Here is a 24,016-nt window from a genome sequence, read left to right as displayed (position 1 = left end):
CAGATGGCATTTCTCACTTTAGAAAAACAGGTCTATCTGACAAACTACTTCAAACAAATGGCCACCAGAACCCAGCTATCTGCAAGAAAAATACTCCCAAGCACTAGGGTTTATGGCCTCATGTATTCTGCTAATTCCATATGCAAGACTGCATATGAGGAAACTTCAGTGGTACTTAAAAAGTCTTTGGTGCCAGCATTCTCAGGACATGGAAACAGTCATTCCTATCATACCTTGTCTAAGGGCAGAGTTCCTTAGATGGGCAGAAGCATGCAACCACAACATTTACTCAGCCCCACACCACCCAAACCCTGACCACAGACGCATCAGACTATGCATGGGGGGGCTCACATGGCCGGCAAATGCATTCAGGGCCACTGGAGCCCAAGGCAGATTCTCCTACACATCAAGTCAGAAAGAGATGCTAGCTGTACAGAATGCTCTGGCAGATTTCAGATACCTAATCCTTCCAGGACAACTGCTGATAAAAACAGACAACACCACAGTTATGTGGTACATAAACAAGCAGGGGGGAACCCATTCTTACCCACTCTGCAGGTTGGTCATGGCAGTGCGGATCATGGCTTTGAACAACCAAGTCCATTTACAAGCTCAGTTCCTGCCAGGCAAATAAAACTCACTGGCAGATGACTTAAACAGAAACCTCCTAGACCCACACGAGTGGAAATTGGAGCCCAACACCTTCAGCCTTCTGATCCAGAGGTGGGGGACCCCAGAGTTGGATCTCTTTGCCTCCCCCGAGAACCACCAGGTAAGCAAATACTGCACCAGGAACACTCACAGCAGGGCCTGGAGGGTGGATGCCCTATCCTTTCAATGGGAAAACCTCTCAATCTATGCCTTTCCCCATCTGCCCCTTCTCTCAAGGGTACTACTCAAAATAAAACAAGACAGACCAAGGACAATTCTGATTGCCCCGGACTGGCCTCACCAGCACTGGTACCCACTTCTGCGCAGCCTGACAACGGTGCCACCCTGGCACCTACTCCAGACCCCTACCCTGCTGTCTCAGCAGGAGGGACAGATTTTGCATCCACAATTGCAGATCCTAAATCTTGCAGCCTGGCTTATTCCTTGAATACTCCACCAGCAACCCTAAGCAAACAGGTGCTGGATGTCATTCTTGAAGCCAGAAGGCCTAGTACTAGGAAATCCTATGCTGAAAAATGGAAAAGATATTGCTCTTGGATTCAGTCTAAAGGAAAGGACACAGCAGTGCCCTCCTTACCTCTAATCCTGGATTACCTAGCAGAGCTACTCCACAGAGGCCTATCCTTCTCCTCCATTAAGATTCATGCCTCTGCAATTTTGGCTCATTACAGTACTGAACCACCTCTATTTTCACACCCTCTCATCAAACAGTTCCTGAGAGGGGCTAACAACTTAAGGCCCCCATGGAGTGCACCTGCCCCTGTTTGGGACCTTAACTTTGTACTGGAAAAGCTGACGCTTACCCCTTTAGAACCTGTTGGTTCAGCAGAGTTAAAAATCCTCTCTTGGAAAACAGCCTTGCTTCAAACCATCACTTCAGCTAGAAGAGTGTCTGAGTTACAGGCACTGATGGCTGTGGAACTCTTTAATGTTATGTAGTCCTATCTTGCCTCCATTATTACGTGTGGGTTCGGAGCCGATCCTCAGCTCCGACTCGGCCACTTAGAAAGCCTGAAAACTTCTGATTGGCTCGTGGCTAATAGGTATCCCATGGTGCATGCGCACATTCCCCAGATCTCGTTTGACGCGTATTCAGTCGGAAGGTTCTTTTGGTTGGCCGTGGCTAAGTGATTTAGTTCTTTATTATTACTACTTATTAGGAGTTTTTTGCTTTGTGTGAACTGTTATTTGGACCCAAGGTGAAAGATAACCTCACCAGGTGTGAGCAGGAAGGAAAGACTCTCTCTGCCATGGGAGTCCGTTTTACCGTTCTTTCTAGACATTACCCTAAAGGTCAGAAGAGCGGCAAAATGTGGTTCAATAAATCACAGAAACCTTTCCAGGACACACAGCGTGATTCCTCCTTCAGAGGCAGGGGAGGAGGAAATAATGGTAGACGTTGCCCTAGAGGTGGGGGGGGGGGCCCACAAAATCAGGGAGGTCGCGATTCCTTTCGTGACCGTCCCTATCAGCATTCGTGATGTGGAACCTGACTGTGCGTCTCTGGAGCCGGTCGGGGGTCACCTGTCCTTGTACCCAGAAGCCTGGCTAAATCTCACTCTAGACAAGTGGGTACAAGACATTATCACCAGTGGTTACTCTATACCCTTTTCCCTTCCACCACGCCCTCCCAAAAGGATCCCAGATGTACCACCCAATCACAGGGATCAAGCGGCTATAGAGATAAAAAAGCTGTTATTAAAAAGAGTCATCCAAAAGGTCCCAACAGACCAGACAGGATTCGGAACATACTCCAGGTTCTTTTTAGTTCCAAAAAGAATGGGCTGGAGACCCATCCTAGACCTCAGCAGGTTAAACGAGTATGTAAAGAAGTCCATTCTGGATCTTTCAATTCTGAACACCTATCTGCAAGTACCAAAATTCAAGATGCTAACACTACAGCAGCTTCTTCCCATGCTAAGCAAGAATGCTTGGCTAGTAACGTTGGACCTCAAGGAGGCATACCTGCATGTTCCTATCAGACAAAATTGCAGAAGATACCTCCGCTTCATTGCACGTTCAACACATTATCAATTCTCTGCACTGCCCTTTGGCTTATCTACTGCGCCCAGGGTCTTCACAAAATGCCTGGCACCAGTAATTGCATACTGCAGACAAAGAGGAATTCAAATATACCCATACCTGGACGACTGCCTTATTCAAGCAGAAAGCAAGGACATTCTTTTAAAGCATCTGGCATTTGTCAAACACCTTCTAAGTTGCCTAGGGTACACAGTAAACGAAAAGAAGTCAAAACTAGTGCCCTCACAAAACATAATATTCCTGGGTGCCAGCTTGAATACAACGGCCCAGATGGCTTATCTCATGCCAGACAAGCAACAGCAGCTGACTCAATATTTCAAAATAATGGCAACAAAGACCCAACTCCCTGCAAGAAAAATTCTGCAGGCCTTGGGATTCATGGCATCTTGCATACTACTAATACCATTTGCAAAACTGCATATGAGGAAATTACAATAGTACCTGAAAAGTGTATGGACTCAGCACAGCCACAGCTTGGAAACAATGATACCACTCATTCCCTGCCTTCAACAGGAGTTTGTATGGTGGGCACAGGCATGTCACCTCAACAAGGGTCAGCTTTTCACCTTACCCACAGCCAGGCAAACTATGACAACAGATGCATCGGACTATGCCTGGGGAGCACACATGGTAGGACAGTACATTCAGGGCAAATGGACTACAGATCAAAGGCATCTGCATATCAATCAAAAAGAAATGCTAGCAGTACAGAATGCCCTAACAGCTTTCAAGGACCTCTTACACCCAGGACAACTAATAATAAGGACGGACAACACCACAGTAATGTGGTACTTAAACAAGCAAGGGGGCACACATTCCTACCCTCTATGCAGTCAAGCAATGACCTTGTAGAACGCAGCACTGTCTTACCAGGTTCAATTACAAGCACAATTCCTGCCAGGAAAGAAAAACACTTTGGCAGACGACCTAAGCAGAAACATCATGGATCCCCACGAGTGGAAACTAGATCCACAAGTATTTGCAATGATAGCTCAAAAATGGGGACGCCCACACATAAATCTGTTTGCCAGCTCCCAAAACTACCAACTTCAAAAATTTTGCACAAGGACATTCCATCCACAAGCTTGGAAAATGGACGCCCTCTCATTCAGTTGGAAAACATTAACAGTGTATGCCTTTCCTCCACTGCCTCTTCTAGCAAAGGTACTGCTGAAAGTCAGATTAGAGAGGCCACAAATGATACTCATTGCACCAGACTGGCCATGCCAGCATTGGTATCCAATTCTAAGGAACATGGCCCACGGCCCACCATGGATTTTACCACAAATTCCTCACCTGCTTACCCAGCGAGACAGTCCGATTCTACACAGCCAACTCAAGACTTTAAACCTGGCTGCATGGCAAATTACCTAAACAACCAGCCAACTCCTCTATCCAAAGCTGTTATAGATGTCATTCTGGAGGCCAGGAGGCCCAGCACCAGAAAAACCTAATCAGACAAATGGAAAAGATTTTGCGCCTGGAACCAGGCTAAAGGCCAAAATCCCCTTGATCCAAACATTCCTCAGATTCTACAATGTTTAACTGAGATGTTGCACAAAGGACTTTCCTTTTCATCTATTAAGATCCACGCCTCAGCAATTTCAGCTCATTACAACACGGATCCTCCTTTATTCTCACATCCACTCCTAAGACAGTACCTCAGAGGGGCTAAGAACATAAGACCGCCCAGGAGAGCACCAACACCTATTTGGGATCTCAACTTTGTTCTGGAAAAGCTTACACTGCCGCCCTTTGAACCAGCGTTTTCAGCCGATTTAAAATTTCTTTCATGGAAAACTGCTCTGCTACTAGCAATAACCTCAGCTAGAAGAGTCTCAGAGCTACAGGCACTAATGGCAGTGGAGCCTTTCCTCATTTTTCATCAAGACAGAGTCTCTCTACAAACTAACCCTACCTTTATGCCAAAGGTGGTATCCAGTGTGGCCCTAAACCTAACCATTCATTTGCCCACCTTTTTCCCAAATCCCCAGAACAAAGGAGAAAGACTCCTGCACTCTTTGGACATTCACAGGCAATTACATTACTACTTGGATAAAACTAAGGCATTCAGAAAATCTGAACAGCTCTTTGTAGCCTATGCTGCAGGATCACAAGGAAAAGCTATCTCAAAACAGACCATTTCTAAATGGATAGGGCATTGCATACATTTCTGTTACACGCATCATGGGAAACCGGTACCTGCTAACATTAGGTCCCACTCCACCAGGGCTACCGGTACATCAGCAGCCTTTCTCAGGGGAGTGCCAACCAAGAATATTCTGGAAGCTGCAACTTGGAGTTCAGTGCACACCTTCACCAAACACTATCACTTACCCCTATATTCTAAGACTAGAGCTGGTTTTGCCATTGCAGTTTTGCAGGGCCTACGAGCTTCTTCTAACCCTGTTTAACTCCACCACCCATCCTTAGCTTTGGGATTCAACCCAAGTGTGATGACTGCAGCAGGGTAACACGATGAACATAGTACAGTTTTGTACCTACCATAAATGTAGATGTCCGAGTGTTCACCCTGCTGCAGTCCAGGTTACCCTCCCTCCATCCCCTCTGAATTAGCTGAACTTATCTATGCCACTCTATCCTATACAACCTCTGTGGTGTATTTGCTTTTGCCTGAAGGTATTGTTTTATTTTTATATAGCGATATATATATATATATATATATATATATATATATATATATATATATATATATATATATTGCCTCTGGGGCAAGAAAAACTGAAGAAAATGGCGTCGGATGCCTCTTATATACCCCTGGCGCACTGACGGCAGGGAAGAAGTGACAGCAACTGACGCCGGACCAAGACTTTGGAACTCAGGCCGACTGCGGGACCGCCTGATGGCAGGATAACCCAAGTATAATGACTGCAGCAGGGTGAACACTCAAACATCTACATTTATGGTAGGTACAAAACTATACTTTTTCTACCCCTCAATGAACACTCTCTAGAAATCAGAGAGGTGGTAAGAAAATGTGGTTTTGCAAATCTCATGGTGTACCAGACTATAAGAAAATGTGGTTTTGCAAATCTCATGATGTACCAGACTAGAGACATGTTGTTCTGAATTGCAGTAGCCCCTAGAGGAAGAGCATATTGAAATGCCTGCAGTGCTAAAAGGACTGCTGTGCACAGAGACAACTTCAAAGGAGGCAGTCCTAATGGTAGACTCTGCCCTCGAGGCAGAGGAGGCCTGTAAAGTGAGAGTTTCCATGATTCCTTTCTGGATAGACCCTTTCAGCACTCCTGAAGTGCTGCCCAACTGCCACCTCTGGAGGCAGTCAGGAGATGATTGTCCTTGCACCCAGATGCCTGGGTTGCTATAACAAAAGATACCTGGATGGTAAAAGTAATATCCAGAGATTACTTCATACTATTTTTCCAGCTCCCAATCTACAAAAGAAAGAAGCTTCCTGATGTTCCACCCAGTCAGAGGAAGGCAGCAGCACAATAAATTCAAAAGCTGATGGACAAAAGAGTCATCTGGGAGGTGTCATCAGACCAGACAGGATTCGGAACTTGCTTACGTTTCTTTTTAGTGCCTAAAAAGACAGGGGACCTGAGACCAATTTTGGATCTAAGCAAACTAAATCAGTATGTGAAAAAGTCGAAGTTCTGAATGGTCATGGTCCAGTCCGTTGCTACTCACCACCCCTACCATGCATCTTCTACAAAGATCCAGGAATTATTTGCTCTGTCTTTGTCACTCACTAGGGATAACAGTAAATTATGCCAAATCAAATCTGACACCAATACAGAGCCTGGAGTTTATTGGTGCACATCTGAACATGATAATACAAATTGGCCCTTTGCCTACCCATCGCATAGACACACTCAGATTTCAGATTCATCAGATTCTCTCCCATCTATCTCCTCCAGCCAGATTAATTCTTCAAGCTTTACCGTGTATGATGGCAGCAGTAGTCCTTCCTTTAGCATGTTACTTTATGCTTGTCTTTCAATGGACTCTAGCTGTTCATTGATCTTTTCTTCAATGACCCCCATCTTTTCCAGTCAAGCTTGCATCAATATGCAAGCACCACATTTACTGGTGGATCCAGTCAGACGACATTCACCTAGGCCAACTCTTTGTTTTACTGCCCCCAATGGCCACAGTAACTACGGATGCCTTCCAATTGGGGTTGGGGACATTAGTTGGGAAGGACGGTCCAAGGCACATGGTTCGCCTAAGGGATCAATTCCCATATCATCATCCTAGAGATGAGAGCAGTTCTTTTAGTGCTGCAGGCATTTCAAGTTGCTCTTCATCTAGGGACTATTGCGATTCAGACCAACAACATGTCTGTAGTATGAAGCAAGGCAGAACCTGGTTTTACCCTCTACTGGGAGGCTATCAGAGTGTGCCAGTGGGTAATCTCCACCAACCACTTTGTACTTGCAATATACACTCTGTGGAAATCCAACGTATTAGCAGACAAACTCAGCAGGTCCATTCTAATGCCTCTCGAGTGGCCTCTCGTGTCAGTGGTGGAGAAAATTTTCTGTTGGGGGCCACCCTTGCTGCGACCTCTTTGCTTCTCCCCACAACAAGTTCAGCAGGTATTTTGCCCTGATCCCCCCTCAGTGTGAATCCACTAGAGATGCTCTAATCCACATTTGGCCATCTGGTCTCCTTTACAGTCATCCTCTACTTCCTTTGATCCCCAAATTTCTATAGAAGGCAGTTTGCTTGAAGAGCTCAGTCATCCTCATTGCTCTGTTATGGCCTCGCCAGAAGGAGGTTCCCTTCCTTTGGTCTCATCTTCATTATCCTTCCTGGATACTGGGCTCACCACTCGCATCTGTCAGGGATGGGTCATCCCAATATCCATAGGTTGTACGTTGATAGGAGGTTACTAGACTAGCGGCCCTAGAGCCTTCACAAGCCTAGCCATGTTAATCCCAAGTTTCCTTATTTGTTCTTTTTTCAGTAGTTCCCAGAACAAATTTATGAATAGAGCAGGTCTGTGATAAACAGCGGTTACCCTTGTCCATGAGGGCATGGGTGCCACCCTAGGGGCGAATTTGCAGTCTCTCATTCATGTATCTAGGTTGAGTTTGAATAGGGTCAGTGAGGAGCTCTGTCTTACGTGAATAGGGAGTCTATTCCAGAGAAGCGGCAGTCTCTGGGGGACGCATCTGTCTTTCCATCATGATCTGTTAATGTTACAAGCTAGGTTGATATCCCTAGAGCTAGTGACTCTTGAGCCATTTGACTTACAGATGTACAGCATTTCCATTAGGGCTGGGTTGGAGATTGCCCTGCAAGCCAGGCATAAGTCACCTCACAGCAGCCTATAAGATACAGAGTAAATTGACAGGACTTTTAGTTAGCCTGTCCACGTAGGTCATGATTTGGAGTCCCTGTATTTTCTTAATGAGAAACCTCTGAGGTTGCAGGTGACTGGTGATGTACATGCAGAAGGGTGCATTATGCTGTATTAGTGGTCTGATATGGGTTGAGTACATTTGAGTTATGACATCCTTTGACCTAGATGGTGTATCCTTACTTATGAGGTACGCTATGTTGAAAGGTTTCCTTACCACTGTGGAAACTTGGTGGTCAAAGTTCAGATTGCTTTCAATCTGTGTTCCCATGTTTTGCACCACTGGGTTGTAACTCAGTGGGGTGCTGTCAGTATTGTAATTTGTAGGGAATTCCATTTTGCCAAAGGGAATAATAATGAATATTTATTTATTTTTTTTTGCATTTAGTTGTAGACCATGGCCTTGGCACCAATCATTTGTTTGTGTTAGCCATTCCTGTAATATGCTGACATTACTGGGGATTCAGTCATTGCTCCCAGTTTGCGGTCATCAGCGAACTTGGTGAGCCAAAGTCCATCGTCTTTGGCCTCGACTTCTGAGAAATAAAGGGGCCCAGCACAGACCTTTGTGGTACTCCACCGGTGATGGGTCTACTGGTGGAGATGGAGTCACCAATTTTGAAATTGTGTTCTGTCGGTGAGTCACTTGGCTACCCGTCTAGTAATGTAAGGGTTAATCTCTATCTGGGAGAGTTTCTCAATGATACCAGAGTTGGCATAGCCCTCAGAGTGGAACAGTAACTCTCAAACTAACTGCATAGATGATATTCATCGTGTTTCACTGTTGCAGTCATTACTGTAGGGTTCTTCCTGCCGGCAGGCAGCCCTCGGTCGGCCAGAATCCCAAAGTCTGGGTCCGGCGTCAGCTGTTTAGTGATGCTCCCTGACGTCAGAGCGCCAGGAGTACAAAGCTGCCAGCCGACGCCATGTTCTCCAGTCTTTCTTGCTGTGCGGTGGAAGCAGTTCGCAAGTGCCGGTCGGCTCACTCCTGATATTTTTCCGTGCTTCAGTCCGAAGACTTGCTTCTTCTTCTCAAAGCTAAGTACCCTGTTGTGGAAACTTTTTTCTTGCTCCAGTCCGATGTCAGAAAAAGTTAATAATTGTATTTCTTGTGGGAAGCAAATACCTCATAAGGATTTCCACTCTTACTGTATTCCTTGTTTAGGCCCTGACCACGACGTAGCTAGTTGTCGGTTTTGTGCTAGATTTAACCAACGTACTATTAAGCGGAGGTACGATTTTGCTTTTCACTACTTTGGCAGGCGATTTAATTATAAAATGTCGTCGGACACGCTTCCGACTACCGCAGTTCACAAACGACGTAAGGATAAGGACAGGCCTCCGAGGTCCAAATCAGACAACGGTTTACAAGCAGAGCCAGCTACAGGTTCGGCCGTCATCAGTGAGGCACTTTCGCAGCCCCTGTCGTCGGCCATTTCAGAACCGATTGCCGAAACGGACTCCCACGAGGTGCCAACTAGGCCTTTGAGTACTCCAGCTGCAGGACCTTCGGACAATGCTCCCTCGGATGGGTCTGGAGCCGCTGTGCAGGTACCGGCTTCCGAGGGGGTTTTCAGGCCTACACAGCTTCTGATAAAGACAAAGCCAAAGACAAAGGCGAAGACTCCTTCTAAATCAAAGACACCAGCCCAGGCCTCTTCTGATCCGGGACCTAAATCTCAGAAACAGCTGCTTAAAAATGGCGGAGGACTTACTAACCATGATTAGGGGTTCACATCCCCCTCCAGACAAAAGGCCAAGGCAAGAATTGGATTATGAGTCCTCTGATCAGGCATCTATTTCTTCAGTGTCTTCCTCTGAACAGGAATATACTTTCCCTCCTTATGAGGATTCTGATGCTGAGGAATCCATTCCATCAGCTTCTCCCCCTGAGGATTTTTCTTTTGGGGAAACTTTACATGACATGAGGGAACATTTTCACTGGGAAGGACAGGAGTACTCTGAATCTAAGAGAAGGCTTAGGGATTTCCTTCTTCTTCCCCAACATAGACCACTGGCACAGTCATTAGAAGGCATGCTTGGTTAAAGGAACAAAACTTACCTGATCAAGTGAAAGCAAAGTTACTGGATGCTCCTGTTCAGCATAATGTTTTGTTTGGGTCTAAGGCTGAAGAGGTGATAAAGAAAATGGAGGATAAGTCAAAATCCATGCAAACGGTTAAGGATTTCTTACAAGTTCAGCCCCCAAGATTTAGCAGAAATTGGCCAACTAAAAATTGGTCCTTTCCCAGCTCGGACAGGCCTCAGAGGGGTAGATATAGGCGCTCCAGAGGGAGGGCCCAACACAGACCTCTTACAGACCTAGACAGTGGAGTACTTCCACCCCCAGGGGTGGAGAGGACAGACCTCAGTCTTATAGAAAACAGGCTCAATGACTCCCCCTGCATGGCTCCAGGAACTTCTCTCCTGGAAGCCCCTCTAGGAGGAAAACTCTCTCTTTTTCAACAAAATTGGACTTACATAACCCAAGACAAGTGGGTTCTGGATGTAGTTTCATGAAGTTACAAATTCCACTTTCATACCTTGCCAAGACCAAACGGATGGCCAGCCCTACCAAAACACCAATGGGCAGAGGCATTAAACCAGGTGAGATCCCTCATGGCTATGAGGGCCATAGAACTGGTTCCACAATCAGAGACGGGGCAAGGCTTTTACTCAAGGCTCTTTCTAGTTCCCAGAAAACAAAATTCATGGAGACCCATCCTGGATCTGTCAGTCTTAAATATTTTCCTGGAGATACCAAAGGTCAAGATGCTTACTCTGTAGCAGCTCCTGCCAATGTTGAGCAAAAATGCATGGATGGTGACATTGGATTTAAAGGAGGCTTACCTACACATCCCTATCAGACAGGAGTGCAGAAAATACCTCAGGTTCAAGGCCGGCTCGAAACATTACCAATTCTCTGCGCTGCCCTTTGGCTTGTATACTGCGCCCAGGGTCTTCACCAAGTGCCTGGCACCAGTAGTAGCTTATTGCAGACTCAAGGGAATTCAAATTTACCCTTATCTGGACGACTGCCTTATTCAAGCAGACAGCAAGGATGTCTTACTCCAGCACCTGGAATTTGTTCAAAATCTACTCAAGTACCTGGGATTCACTGTGAACATAAAAAAGTCAAATTTGACACCCACACAACAGATAACATTTCTGGGTGCTCTTCTAAACACAACAACCCAGATGGCATTCCTGACATCTGAAAAACAACTACAGCTGGCTTCAACTTTCAAAACCTTGGCGTTAATGTCTCAGCTAACTGCAAGGAAATTCCTGCAGGCTTTGGGTTACATGGCCTCCTGCATCCTTCTCATACCAAATGCAAGACTACATATGAGAAAAATACAATGGTACCTAAAAAGTGTATGGTCCCAGCATTGCCACAGTCTAGACACACAGATTGCTGTCTTGCCTTGCCTACAAAAGGAATTCCATTGGTGGACCATGGCATGTCTTCACAACAAAGGGAAAGCCTTCAGTCTGCCTCCAGCCAGCCAAGTGTTAACCACGGACGCCTCGGATTACGCATGGGGAGCCCACTTGCAGGGGAAAGGCCTGCAAGGTTTTTGGACAGAGGATCAGAAGCACCTACATATCAATTTAAAAGAGATGTTAGCTGTACAGAATGCCCTCTTTGGCTTTCAGGGATCTTCTACAGCCAGGACAACTACTGATACAGACAACACCACAGTTATGTGGTACATAAACAAGCAAGGGGGGTCACACTCCTACCCCCTTTGCAGACTAGCCATGGCTCTATGGAACACAGCTCTAGCTTGCAAAGTGGATCTACAAGTTCAGTTCCTGCCAGGGAAACAAAATATTCTGGCAGACAGCCTGAGCAGGAACCTGTCAGACCCACACAAGTGGATGCTAGACACCCAAATATTCAAGATGATTACAGAAGCCTGGGGCTGCCCGGACATAGATCTATTTGCATCCCCCCTCAACCACCAGTTACAGATTTTTTGCACAAGGACATTTCACAAACTAGCATGAAAAGTGGATGCTGTCTCATTCAGTTGGAGAAACCTCTCTGGGTATGCCTTTCCTCCACTACCTCTTCTTCCACGGGTGTTATTAAAGATCAAGCAGGACAAACTCAAGATGATTTTACTGGCCCCACATTGGCCTCGTCAATTTTGGTACTCAACACTGATGAATCTATCCCAGGAGCCTCTTTGGATTTTACCTCAGATTTCAAATCTTTTGTCCCAACACCAGGGCCAGGTTCTGCACTCTCATATCAAAACTCTCAGCCTGGCAGCCTGGCGAATTCAGGGTCTATGATTAATCCTACCCTTCCCAAACAGGTCATGGATGTCATCTTAGAAGCCAGACGGCCTAGCACTAGAAAATCTTAAGCAGGTAAATGGAAGAGATTTTGCACCTGGATGCATGTTCAGGATTCAGATCCTCTCATTCCTAACATCCCATTGATTTTACATTACCTGACAGACATGCTACATAAGGGTTTATCCTTTTCCTCCATAAAAATACATGCCTCAGCTATCTCTGCACATTACAATACAGATCCTCCAATCTTTTCGCATCCACTTCTGAAACAATATCTCAGAGGAGCAAAGAATTTAAGGCCCCCTAGGACACCACCCATACCTGCCTGGGACCTCAACTATGTTCTGGAAAAACTCACTCTGCCTCCTTTTGAGCCTGCTGCCACATCTGATATTAAGTATTTATCATGGAAGACAGCTATCCTATTGGCTTTGACTTCAGCCAGGAGAGTCTCTGAGTTACAAGCACTCATGGCTGTGGAACCTTATATTATTTTTCATCAAGACAGGGTGTCTTTAAGGACTAATCCTACTTTCATGCCTAAAGTGGTTTCCAAAGTGGCTTTAAATCAAATTATTCACCTGCCAACTTTTTTCACTAATCCACAAAATAAGGGGGAAAGGATCTTGCATTCCTTGGATGTACACAGGCAACTTCGTTTTTACCTGGACAGAACCAAGGATATCAGGAAAACAGAGCAACTGTTTGTTTCTTATGCAACAAATTCCCAAGGCAAACCTATTTCAAAACAAACCATTTCTAAATGGATTGCTCATGGAATCAGATTTTGTTACACTCATCATGGAAAGCAAATCCCAGGAAAAATTAGGACTCTCTCTACCAGAGCTGCTGCTACTTCAGCTGCCTTTCTCAGGGGAGTACCTACCAAAGATATTTTGGAAGCTGCAACTTGGAGTTCAGTGCATACTTTCTCCAAGCACTATAATCTCCCTCTTTACTCTAAGTCTAGGGCAGGCTTTGCTTCTGCAGTCTTGCATGGCCTTCTAGCCACCCCTTCTACTCTATAACCACCACCCTTTATCTCAGCTTTGGGATTCAACCCTACAGTGATGACTGCAACAGTGAAACACGATGAACATAGTACAGTTGTGTACACTTACCATAAATGTAGATGTTCGAGTGTCTTCACTGTTGCAGTCTGGGTTACCCACCCTCCTGTCCCCTCTTACACTTTCATTAGTGTGGTTTCCTACTTCACCCTTCTTCTGAGGTGTATTTGCTACAGGGTATGGGGTTTGTTGTATGTTACATTTTTGTTTTACTATTAGCCTTCACTTTTGGGCACCTGACATCTGGGGCAAGAAAAACTGAAGAACATGGCGTCGGCTGGCAGCTTTGCACTCCTGGCGCTCTGACGTCAGGGAGCATCACTGAACAGCCGACGCCGGACCCAGACTTTGGGATTCTGGCCAACCGAGGGCTGCCTGCCGGCAGGAAGAACCCTACAGTGATGACTGCAACAGTGAAGACACTCGAACATCTACATTTATGGTAAGTGTACACAACTGTACTTTCTTCGTATTTCTCTGTTGCAGTCATTACATTTGGGTAATCTGCTGGCAGGTTGCCCTCTGACGGCCTGAATAACAAAGTCTTGGGTCCTGCGTCGGTTGCTGTCTCCTCTTCCATGACGTCAGGCTGTCAGGGGTATAAAACATGCAGCCGATGCCATTTTACTCAGTCTTTCTTGCTGCGCGGTGCCCGAAGCAGAAGCAGTTCGCAAGTGCCGGTTGGCCGACTCCTGAAATTTTTGCATTCAAGTTTCAGAACCGAAGTCTTCAAACTAAAGCTAAGTACCCCTTTGGGGAAACATTTTCTTGTTCCTTTCCGATGTCAGTAAAAGTTAATAATTGCATTACTTGTGGGAAGCAAATACCTCATAAGGATTTTCATTTATACTGTAATCCTTGCCTAGGCCCAGATCATAACGTGCCTTGCTGTCCATTTTGTGCTAGATTTAACCAACGCACTATCAAGCATCGGTATAGTTTTGTTTCTAAATATTTTGGATCAAGATTTAATTATTCGGAAATGTCGTCGGTTAGTAATCAGACTACCGGAGTTCACAAAAAACGCAAAGAAAAAGACAGAGACAGACCGTTGAGGTCCAAAACCGATGACGAAGCTTCTCCTAAGCCAGTCGCCGGTTCGCCGGTACTCAGTGAGGCACTTTCGCAGCCCCTGATACCAGCTTCTTTTGAGTCGCAGGCCTCTACCGAGACCCATTCGGAGTCCGGTATGCCGCGAGATTCTCAGAGTATTGAACCCGCGGATGTCTCTCCCTTGGATGGGTCCGGAGCTGCTGAGCAGGCACCGGCTTCTGAGGGTGTTTTCAGGCCTCAACATTTTTATATAAAACTGACGCCAGCCTCAAAAACAAGGTTAAAACCATCTTCTATGTCTAAAAAAACGACGCATGAGCCACTTTCTCAGGCCCCTATGCCTAAAAAACAGATGATCAAAATGGCTGAGGACTTAATTACCTTGATCATGGGTTCCCAAACTCCCCCTGCTAAGAGGCCTAGGCAAGACACTGATTATGAATCTTCAGATTAGGTTTCCATTTCTTCTGATTCCTCTTTTGATCAGGAATTTTCCATTTCACCCTATGAGGATTCTGATGCAGAGAAATCCATCCCATCTGCATCTCCTCCTGAGGATTACTCTTTTGGAGAAACTTTGCATACTTTAAGGGAATTTTCACTGGGAGAGTCAGGACTTCTCTGAATCAAAAAAGAGGCTTAGGGATTTCCTTCTTCTTCCTCAGCATAGGCCTTTGGCTATACCTCCTGTATTAGACATTGTTGATGATGTGTTTTTGGAATCAAGCATGGCTCCTGATTCCCTACCTCCGGCTGCTAGTAAGCCAGACAGATATTACAGGGTTCCTGACTCCCACACGTTTCTATTCAAAAATCCTGCTGCTGACCCTGAGACTATTTCACAGGGTCCCAAGGGTGTTAAGGCCTCTACAGCCAAAAATCCTACTGCCTCTCATAGAGATTCCAGGGCACTGGATAGATGGGGAAAGAAGGTTTATACGTCTGCTACCTTGGCAATCAGAGCCTTAAACTGCCAGTTTCATATGCTTAAATATCAACAGCATGTTATGGGCCTACTGAAACAGAAAATGATGTTGATTTCTGATTGTGTGGAAAATAGAGTTACAGGAATTATTGTATTCAGCAGAACAGGTTGGAAAGCATACTTTGCAATGTGGTTTTGATTCCTTGGAGGCCTCTTGCAGGACCGCAGTTACTGGATCTGTGATTAGAAGGCATGCCTGGCTCAAGGAGCAAAATCTGCCTTATGTTAAAGCTAAATTGTTAGATGCCCCCTTGCAGCATGACACTCTGGTAATAAGGCAGAAGAGGTTTTAAAGAAAATGGAAGGCAAAGCTAAGTCTATGCAAACTGTAAAAGCTTTCTTGCAAGTGCAGCCACCCAGGTTCAGTAGGCACTGGCCTACTAAAAATTGGTCCTTTCCTGTGTCCAACAGAGTCACTCAAGGCAAATCCATGCGCTCAAAAGGCTCCAGATACCAATCACAAGGTTCTTACAGGTCAAAGCAATGGGGTGCTTCCACCTCCAAATCTGGAGGAAACAAAGGACAACCCTACAGTAAGCAGTCTCAATGACTTTCCTCTACCATCACCAAGCACTTATCGTTTGGCAGCCCCCTTGGGGGGAAAACTAGCACTTCATGCTCAAAATTGGCAGTTAATTACCCAGGACAAGTGGGTATTGAACATAGTATCCCAGGGGTACAGATTTCATTTCCATACTTTGCCAATTCCAAACGGATGGCCAGATCTTCCACAAAATCAGTGGGCAGAGGCTCAGAAACAAGTTATGTCCCTCATGGATATGCGGGCTATTCAACCAGTACCAGAAAAGGAAAAAGGACAAGGTTTTTATTCAAGACTTTTCCTGGTACCCAGAAAAGACAATTCTTGCCATCCAATACTGGATTTATTGATTTTGAACACGTTCCTGGACATTCCAAAATTCAAAATGCTGACTTTACAACAGCTACTGCCTATGCTGGGCAGAAACGCTTGGTTAGTGACTCTAGACTTAAAAGAGGCATACCTGCATATCCCAATAAGGGAATCAGGCAGGTTTTTTTGCATTACCAATTCTCAGCACTGCCCTTTGGCTTATCTACTGTGCCCAGGGTCTTTACAAAGTGCCTGGCACCAATAATTGCATTCTGCAGACAGAGACATACACATTTATCCTTATCTGGACGACTGTCTCATTCAAGCAGAGGACAAGGATACTCTTCTTCAACATCTGGCATTTGTAAAGAGGCTTCTAACATGCCTAGGGTACACAATAAATGAAAAGAAATCGCAGCTGGTACCCTCTCTAATTACATTCCTGGGTGCAAGCTTGAATACAACTGCCCAGATGGCTTATCTTACGCCAGACAAACAAAGGCAACTGACAATCTACTTCAAACAAATGGCAACAAAACCCAGTTATCTGCAAGACATATTCTGCAGGCTTTGGAGTTCATGGCATCCTGCATTCTACTAATTCCATATGCAAGGCTGCATATGAGGAAACTTCAATGTTACCTAAAAAGTTTATGGAACCAACATTGTCACAGTCTGGAAACAATGATACCTCTCATTCCCTGCCTACAACAGGAGTTTCTTTGGTGGGCGGAGACATGTCACCAAACAAGGGACTGTCTTTCACTCTACCCCCTGCCACCCAAACCCTAACTACAGACACATCAGACTATGCTTGGGGGCCCACCTGGCGGGGAGATGCATTCAGGGCAAATGGAGCCCAAAACAAATGCATTTGCATATCAACCAGAAAGAGATGCTAGCTGTTCAGAGTGCTCTGACAGCCTTCAAGGACTTACTTCATCCAGGACAACTACTGATAAAGACGGACAACACCACGGTTATGTGGTACATAAACAAGCAGGGGGGTACACATTCCTACCCCCTTTGCAGACTAGAATTGGCATTGTGGAACACGGCTTTGACTTACCAAATACATCTTCAAGCTCGGTTCCTGCCAGGAAAACAAAATATTGTGGCAGACGACCTAAGCAGAAATCTTATGGACCCACACGAGTGGAAACTGGATCCACAAATCTTCAGCATGTTAACACGGAAATGGGGGAGCCCAGACTTAGATCTATTTGCCTCTCCCCAAAATTATCAGCCGGACAAATTCTGCACAAGAATTTCATCACAAAAAAGCATGGAAAGTGGATGCCCTATCCTTCAGTTGGAAAACCTATCAGTCTATGCCTTTCCCCCTCTGCCTCTTCTCTTCAAGGTCTTACTAAAAGTCAGACAGGAAAAACCAAAAATGATCCTAGTTGCTCCGGACTGGCCTCAACAACACTAGTACCCACTTCTAAGGAATATGTCTCGACTCCCCCCTTGGTACTTGCCTCAAATACCTCATCTACTGTTTCAGTAGAACAATCAAATTCTGCACGCTCAGCTCCAAACTCTGAACCTTGCAGCATGGCTGATCATTTAATTATTCAAACAACACCTCTCAGTAAATCTGTGATGGATGTCATTTTGGAAGCCAGAAGGCGTAGTACGAGAACATCTTATGCTGATAAATGGAAGAGATTCTGTGCTTGGAGCCAAGCACAAGGAACAGACGCAGCAAAGCCCAATATTCCTCAGATTTTACAATATTTGACTGAGATGCTTGACAAGGGCCTATCTTTTTCTTCAATAAAAATCCATGCCTGTGCCATCTCGGCTCATTACAACACAGAGCCTCCCCTCTTTTCTCATCCTCTGCTTAAACAGTATCTTAGAGAGGCCAAAAATGTAAGGCCTCCCAGAAGATCTCCAACTCCTGCATGGGACCTCTTTTTTGTGCTGGAGAAAAATCACCATGCCTCCTTTTGAACCAGCAGCTACTGTGGATATAAAATTTCTATCTTGGAAAACAGCTTTTCTCTTGGCACTGCAGCAAGAATGGTTTCAGAACTACAGGCTCTCATGGCTGTGGAGCCTTTTATTACGTTTTACCCAGACAGGGTGTCCCTCAGGACCAATCCTTCTTTTTTGCCTAAGATGGTATCCAGTGTGGCTCTTAACCAGACAATTCACCTGCCAGCTTTTTACCCAAATCCGCAGAACAAGGGGGAGCGGATTCTGCATTCATTGGACGTACACAGACAACTAAGATTCTACTTGAATAGGACCAGATCTCTAAGAAAGTCTGAGCAACTACTGGTAGCATTTGCTGCAGGGTCAGAGGGGAAGGCTATATCAAAGCAGACTATTTCTAAGTGGATAAGCCACTGCATTCGTTTCTGCTACCTGCACCATGGTAAACCTGTGCCCAAGGGGATCAGATCTCATTCCACCAGGGCTGCCTCTACCTCAGCAGCTTTTCTCAGAGGGGTTCCAACCAAAGATATTTTAGAGGCTGCTACTTGGTGCTCTGTTCATACCTTCAAAAAGCATTATCATTTGCCTCTCTTCTCCAAATTCAGGGCAGGCTTTGCCACTGCAGTTCTGCAGGGCCTTATAGCTGCTCCTAATGCTGTTTAGCTCCATCCTCCCATCCATAGCTTTGGGATTCTACCCAAATGTAATGACTGCAACAGTGAAATACGAAGAACATAGTACAGTTGTGTACACGTACCATAAATGTAGATGTTCGAGTGTATTCACTGTTGCAGTCCGGGTTACCCACCCGCCATCCCCCTTTTCTATACCTTTTCTTTCCTTCACTATATACTAAAGCCTTTGTGGTGTATTTGCTATTAGATGAAGTTAAAGTTATGTTGCTAAAAGTGCATTTATATATATTTCTGTTTATATATATATATATATATATATATATATATATATATATATATTTGCTCCCCATTTGGGGGGCACCTGACATCTAGGGCAAGAAAAACTGAATAAAATGGCCTGAGAAAAGAAAACAAGATGGCACAGCATTTTGTTCTGTTTTACCTGAGCTGGGAAATGTGCATAAATTAGTTCACTAAGGGGATTTACTGATATTCTAGAAATCTTAAGATGTGAGGGGTGCCTTGACAGTTTGTATAGTGGAAATTGATGAGTTGGAATTTTTTTAATGTGAACCTGAAGAGTCTCCAGGTTAGTGATGGGAAGACTGTAGCCTGCAGCTGTCAGAAGGTTAAAGAGATGGTGCATCTGAGGATTTTAAATGTGATTTCAGTGGATAAAATAAGAGATCCTGAGTAATCAAAGCTTCAGTAGATGTAGGAGCAGCAGTCTAAAAATAGTTTCCCCTAGAAAGTATATCAGCTAGGTGCCTTTAAGGGGTACATTGCTTTAACTTCTTTGATCTCAGAAAAGCAGATTTGTAGGTAGTGCCCAACTTGGTAAAAGAACAGTAATGGGCACCATAGCTGGTAGTAGCTGTAGGCACGTACTGTACTTCTCTTCCTTAAACAACATGTTATTAACTTACAGTTTGTGACTGAGCATGAGAAACTGAATTAGTTAAAATTGTATACGCACCGTGGCTTGAGTGTGTGGGTTAGATGTAGTAGTCGCAGGGTATGTAAAGAGGGCCTCTTCAGGGTGTTCAGTAATACACTTTCAAATCTTGTGGGTGCATTTCTTGGTTTAATAGTGGATTGCAGAAGTAATAATTGAGGTTTATATTTGCAGTTTGTGGACCTTGGAATTGAGTTGTAAGGTCTCCAGTTTTAATTGGCATTTACTTTGGAGATAGAAAGTCATGTACTTAATTATTTGTTTTGGTAAGTATTGCTTGAACTTAGTAACATTGAGTTGACTGGCCCACCTCCCCTGTAGTGTGGAATGTGATGCTAAAATGTAACAATTAAAAGGCTTTAGACAGAGCAGCCATAATTCCTATTGTGAGCTGACAGCACTCTGAGGTGGTAGTTAAATTTTTGAAATGTTTTAATCACAAAAAAAAAAAAAAAAAAAACAGATGAAAATGTTAGTAATAATTGTAATAGCATGCCATTTTGCCTGTTGTGTTTTTTTTTTTTTTTTCCACCTTGTAGCAATGATCTGCTTTAGCTAGAGTGATGGCCATTTAACATGGGGAAAAATATTTGGCATGTCAAGGATCGGCGACTGGATGCCACCAAATAATTACTGGAAATGCTAATAGGTCAGAGGAGTTAGCCGTTGACTGTATCTTCAATGATCCTTTTTGAATTTATGTACTAAGAAGTATGAAGACTAGAACATCCTTGCATGTATTTGTATTAGATGATTTATTATGGTTATTTTTGAGACTGTGTGCAAACACATTTGACTTTCCCCCATGTTCTCTGAAGTTTTGTACATAACCATATCCTGATGTGATTTCATTATTTAATGAATATGTGAAGACTTTACATATGCATGCTTTCAGTTTCTAGGCCTCATTAAAATGTATTGTATTGAAAGATGGCCGTGTGAGAATGATGGGACTGATGCCTGTTAGCATTTGAAGTTAATATATCCTGGCCTGTTGTCGGAAATACAGCTTCAGTCAGTTGTTAGGCAGAATCAATTAAGGTGTCAGTTGCTGATGTGTTTGTCACTTCTAGGAGCTCTATATTGCTGCTTGAGAATATAGTGTATGTACCATCTCCTAATGTGCAGCCTGCTGGAGAAAGAGTGAGGCTAGTGTTTCCTTACCTGTCAGCAGTAGCTGTTTATTTGAGGTGTAGTGATCTCAGAGTGAGAGTAATAAAGTAAAGGGGTATGGGGACAAGGCTAATTCCCACATAGTCATGGTGGTCCAGGGTTTTACCATCAGTTTACTTTTTTTTAAATTTAGTGTTTGTGTGTGTGCTGTCTTGTAACTCTACAAACTTGAGGATATGTTTCTTATGAATGTTTACTTGAGCTTCCTGCTGTGAGCAGTGGGCTGTTACGAGATGTCTGTAGTTTTTACGACTTAGACAAATGCATTTAACATGTTCATACTTTTTATATAGTACTGGTTAAGCTGTTAATGTACTGGTGGTTGTTTTTCTGATGGACACAAATTCACTTGGGTAGTAATGGAGGTGTTGTGTCGGCATGTCCATTAGGTAGATTTCTGCCTGTAACATGAATTTTTTTTTTTGCGTGTGAAGTGAATTGAAGTATGTATTAATAGAAGCAGGCAGAGAGATGCAGTTTGTTTAGTTTATCGTTGCATATGTTTGACTACAGAGGAAGACAGTAATCATATCTGTGGTTCCTTTTTAGTTTTCTGCTTCCCTTCTGTCCTTACTTCCACTTTACTATTTTCTACCTGCCCCCATGGCCACTTGAATGCTTCTATAGATTCTCATTGTGGCAGTCCATTCCATGAGTCCTCTTCCCATTCTGTGAATAAAGACTTTCTAAGATGCAGGAAATAATCTTTACAGTTTGCTGTGTGCATCTCCTCTTTGTCCATCTCTTCTTCCCATTTAGAGTGAACCTTTCTTATTACTCTGACATGACCTTGTTTGTCAATGTCATGCCCTGTCCTTTTTAGTTTCAGGTGAGAAGAGCGCCAGATCCTATGGCTTCTGGTAATATTCCTTTCCCTATATCTTGTAGAGATTTGTGGTAGATTTCTTCTGAATTCCTTGCAGCAGCTTGATGTCTGTTTCCTTTTTGGCTTCTGGAATTGCACACAGTACGTCAGGTGTGGCCTGACTAAGGTGGTGTAGAGTGGAATCACTACCTACTTGTCTCTGGAATATATCTCCCGATGATACATCCTGGCGCTTTGTGTGCTACTGCCATCGCCCTCTCACTGCTCCAGGTGGTCCAGTTCGGATGTGAACACCATCACCACATCCTTTTCCTGCCGTGTTGCTATTAGTTCCACACCTTCCAGGTGTTTCTTCACACCAGGATTGCTTAGCAGAAGTGCAGTAATACTTTGCTGAATTATGCCAGCTCTGCTTTCCTGGAAAAGCACTGTTTTTTGTGCAAGGAAGATCCCTGATGAAGCCTGTTGGTGCTGCTGTGTAAAAAGATATTGTATTGTGTCACTGTGCAAGTCTGAGCAAGACTGAGTAGGAGGAAGGTTCATGGACTTTACATTAATGTCAGCCCTTTGTTCCTGATGTGACTGTGCTTATTGCATTGAAGAATGGTGCTACACTCAAGATCATTGTTTTTTTTTCTCTCTCTCTCTCTCACACTGTCTTCCATGGAATCTACTTGTCAGTAGGACCACATTTGGTCTGACCTAATTTCAGAGGTCAAAAAGAATGTCTTAGGTTAGGGCCTGAGAAACACTAGAACATTGACAGTAGTATCCCAGGCTGCATGCCTCAGAAGTGGAAAGAAAGTAAGCTGTAAGCACAATGAGTAGTGCTTAAGGATATATATTTTTTTCTTTTATACACTAGGTACTCATCGCAGAAATCCTAATCCAACTTTACCTCCTAGACCCACAAGGAGACCTCATGTTCCACCATCCAGGAAGCCAGTGAAACCAGATGTGACTGATTACCCCAATGTTCCAGATCAACCACGTTATGGACCAAATATATGTGATGGAAACTTTGATACTATTGCAGTTCTGCGAGGAGAAACATTTGTGTTTAAGGTAATGCATCATGTTTCAAATTTTTGTTGAATGATTTGGGGTTGGTGGGGTTTATTGAGCTTTCTATCATTTAGTACAGTAGAAAATGTTTAATTTTAATAAGCGTCTTAAAAGTGCAGGTAAGCAAATACTTTTAAAAACAATCTACTTTTCTTTCTTTTCCATTTAGAGTTTTTATGTTAGCATTTTGTGTTTTGAACTTCAGAGACAAAACATCAGGAAAACAACAGCTTCACATTAAAAAATGCCATTCTGAATTCATTACCACCATGCTAATGAAGTAGCAAGACAGGGCAGACCTGAAGCACAAGATTGCAGTCAATATTACTGTTTAGGTTTTCTAAACCTTGCTGTATAGTACAAGAGAACAGTAACCATGGGTTATTGCATTGTGTCTTTTCTTTATATCAAATCTTATTTCGTTTTCTTCTCTGTAGAAGTCTACAAAACTGAGAACTTAATACCTAGCAGTGTTCTGCACTAATAGTTTTCCAAAATATCTGTACAGTTTTTCCTTCATCCATCAAATTTCAGTTATTAAAAAATGAGCTTGTGATACACTACAGGACTGTCCTGTGAGATCCTGTCTCATTTTCAAGGTCTATAGGATCAGTTAGATTTTTGCAACACATACTTTTTTAAATCTTACTGTTAAAATATAGAGTCTGCTGGTAGAAAGACCAGATGTCTTATTGAGAATTCCCATTATACAACTGTTTGGAGCTAAGAGAAAATTTTGTATAGAGTCCTCATTTCCCATTTTATTTTTCTAATGCTGTGTTATGCTTTTGTACAGACTTGCATCGATTTTTGAAATCTTACCATCACCAGAATGGTTTTGCATGCAGAAACCTTAATTGGCATTCCCAGTTTCATCGTTCTTTCCACAAATAAGTGCTTTCCAGTATATGTTTTCACTAATGCTGTAATTGTAAGCTACAAGAGACTTTTACTGGCAGTGCCACATATTTTGCTTATTAGACTTCTACTCAGAAATTGACATTGTTTTCACAATTGGAAACTTCAAATTGCATTTCTGTAGAGTTACTTAAAATGGGTAATGAGGTATGGAACATCG

At 43.8% G+C, this 24,016-nt stretch overlaps 1 protein-coding gene across 1 annotated transcript in view; it reads left to right on the top strand.

Moving 5' to 3' along the window:
* The window catches only part of MMP14 (matrix metallopeptidase 14), a 282,841-nt gene that overhangs the window by 149,996 nt on the left and 108,829 nt on the right, over positions 1–24,016 (top strand). The window contains exon 6 of the mRNA XM_044057971.1: positions 22,739–22,938. Within this exon, the coding sequence (XP_043913906.1) occupies positions 22,739–22,938 (200 nt within the window). The remainder of the gene's footprint in view (positions 1–22,738; positions 22,939–24,016) is intronic.

This window comes from Protopterus annectens, chromosome 16.part0 (assembly GCF_019279795.1).
Source record: "Protopterus annectens isolate FY-2018-M chromosome 16.part0, PAN1.0, whole genome shotgun sequence".
Classification (NCBI taxonomy): domain Eukaryota; kingdom Metazoa; phylum Chordata; order Ceratodontiformes; family Protopteridae; genus Protopterus; species Protopterus annectens.
The sequence above is the reverse complement of the archived record's forward strand: the minus strand, read 5'-3'. Positions and strand labels throughout refer to the sequence as shown.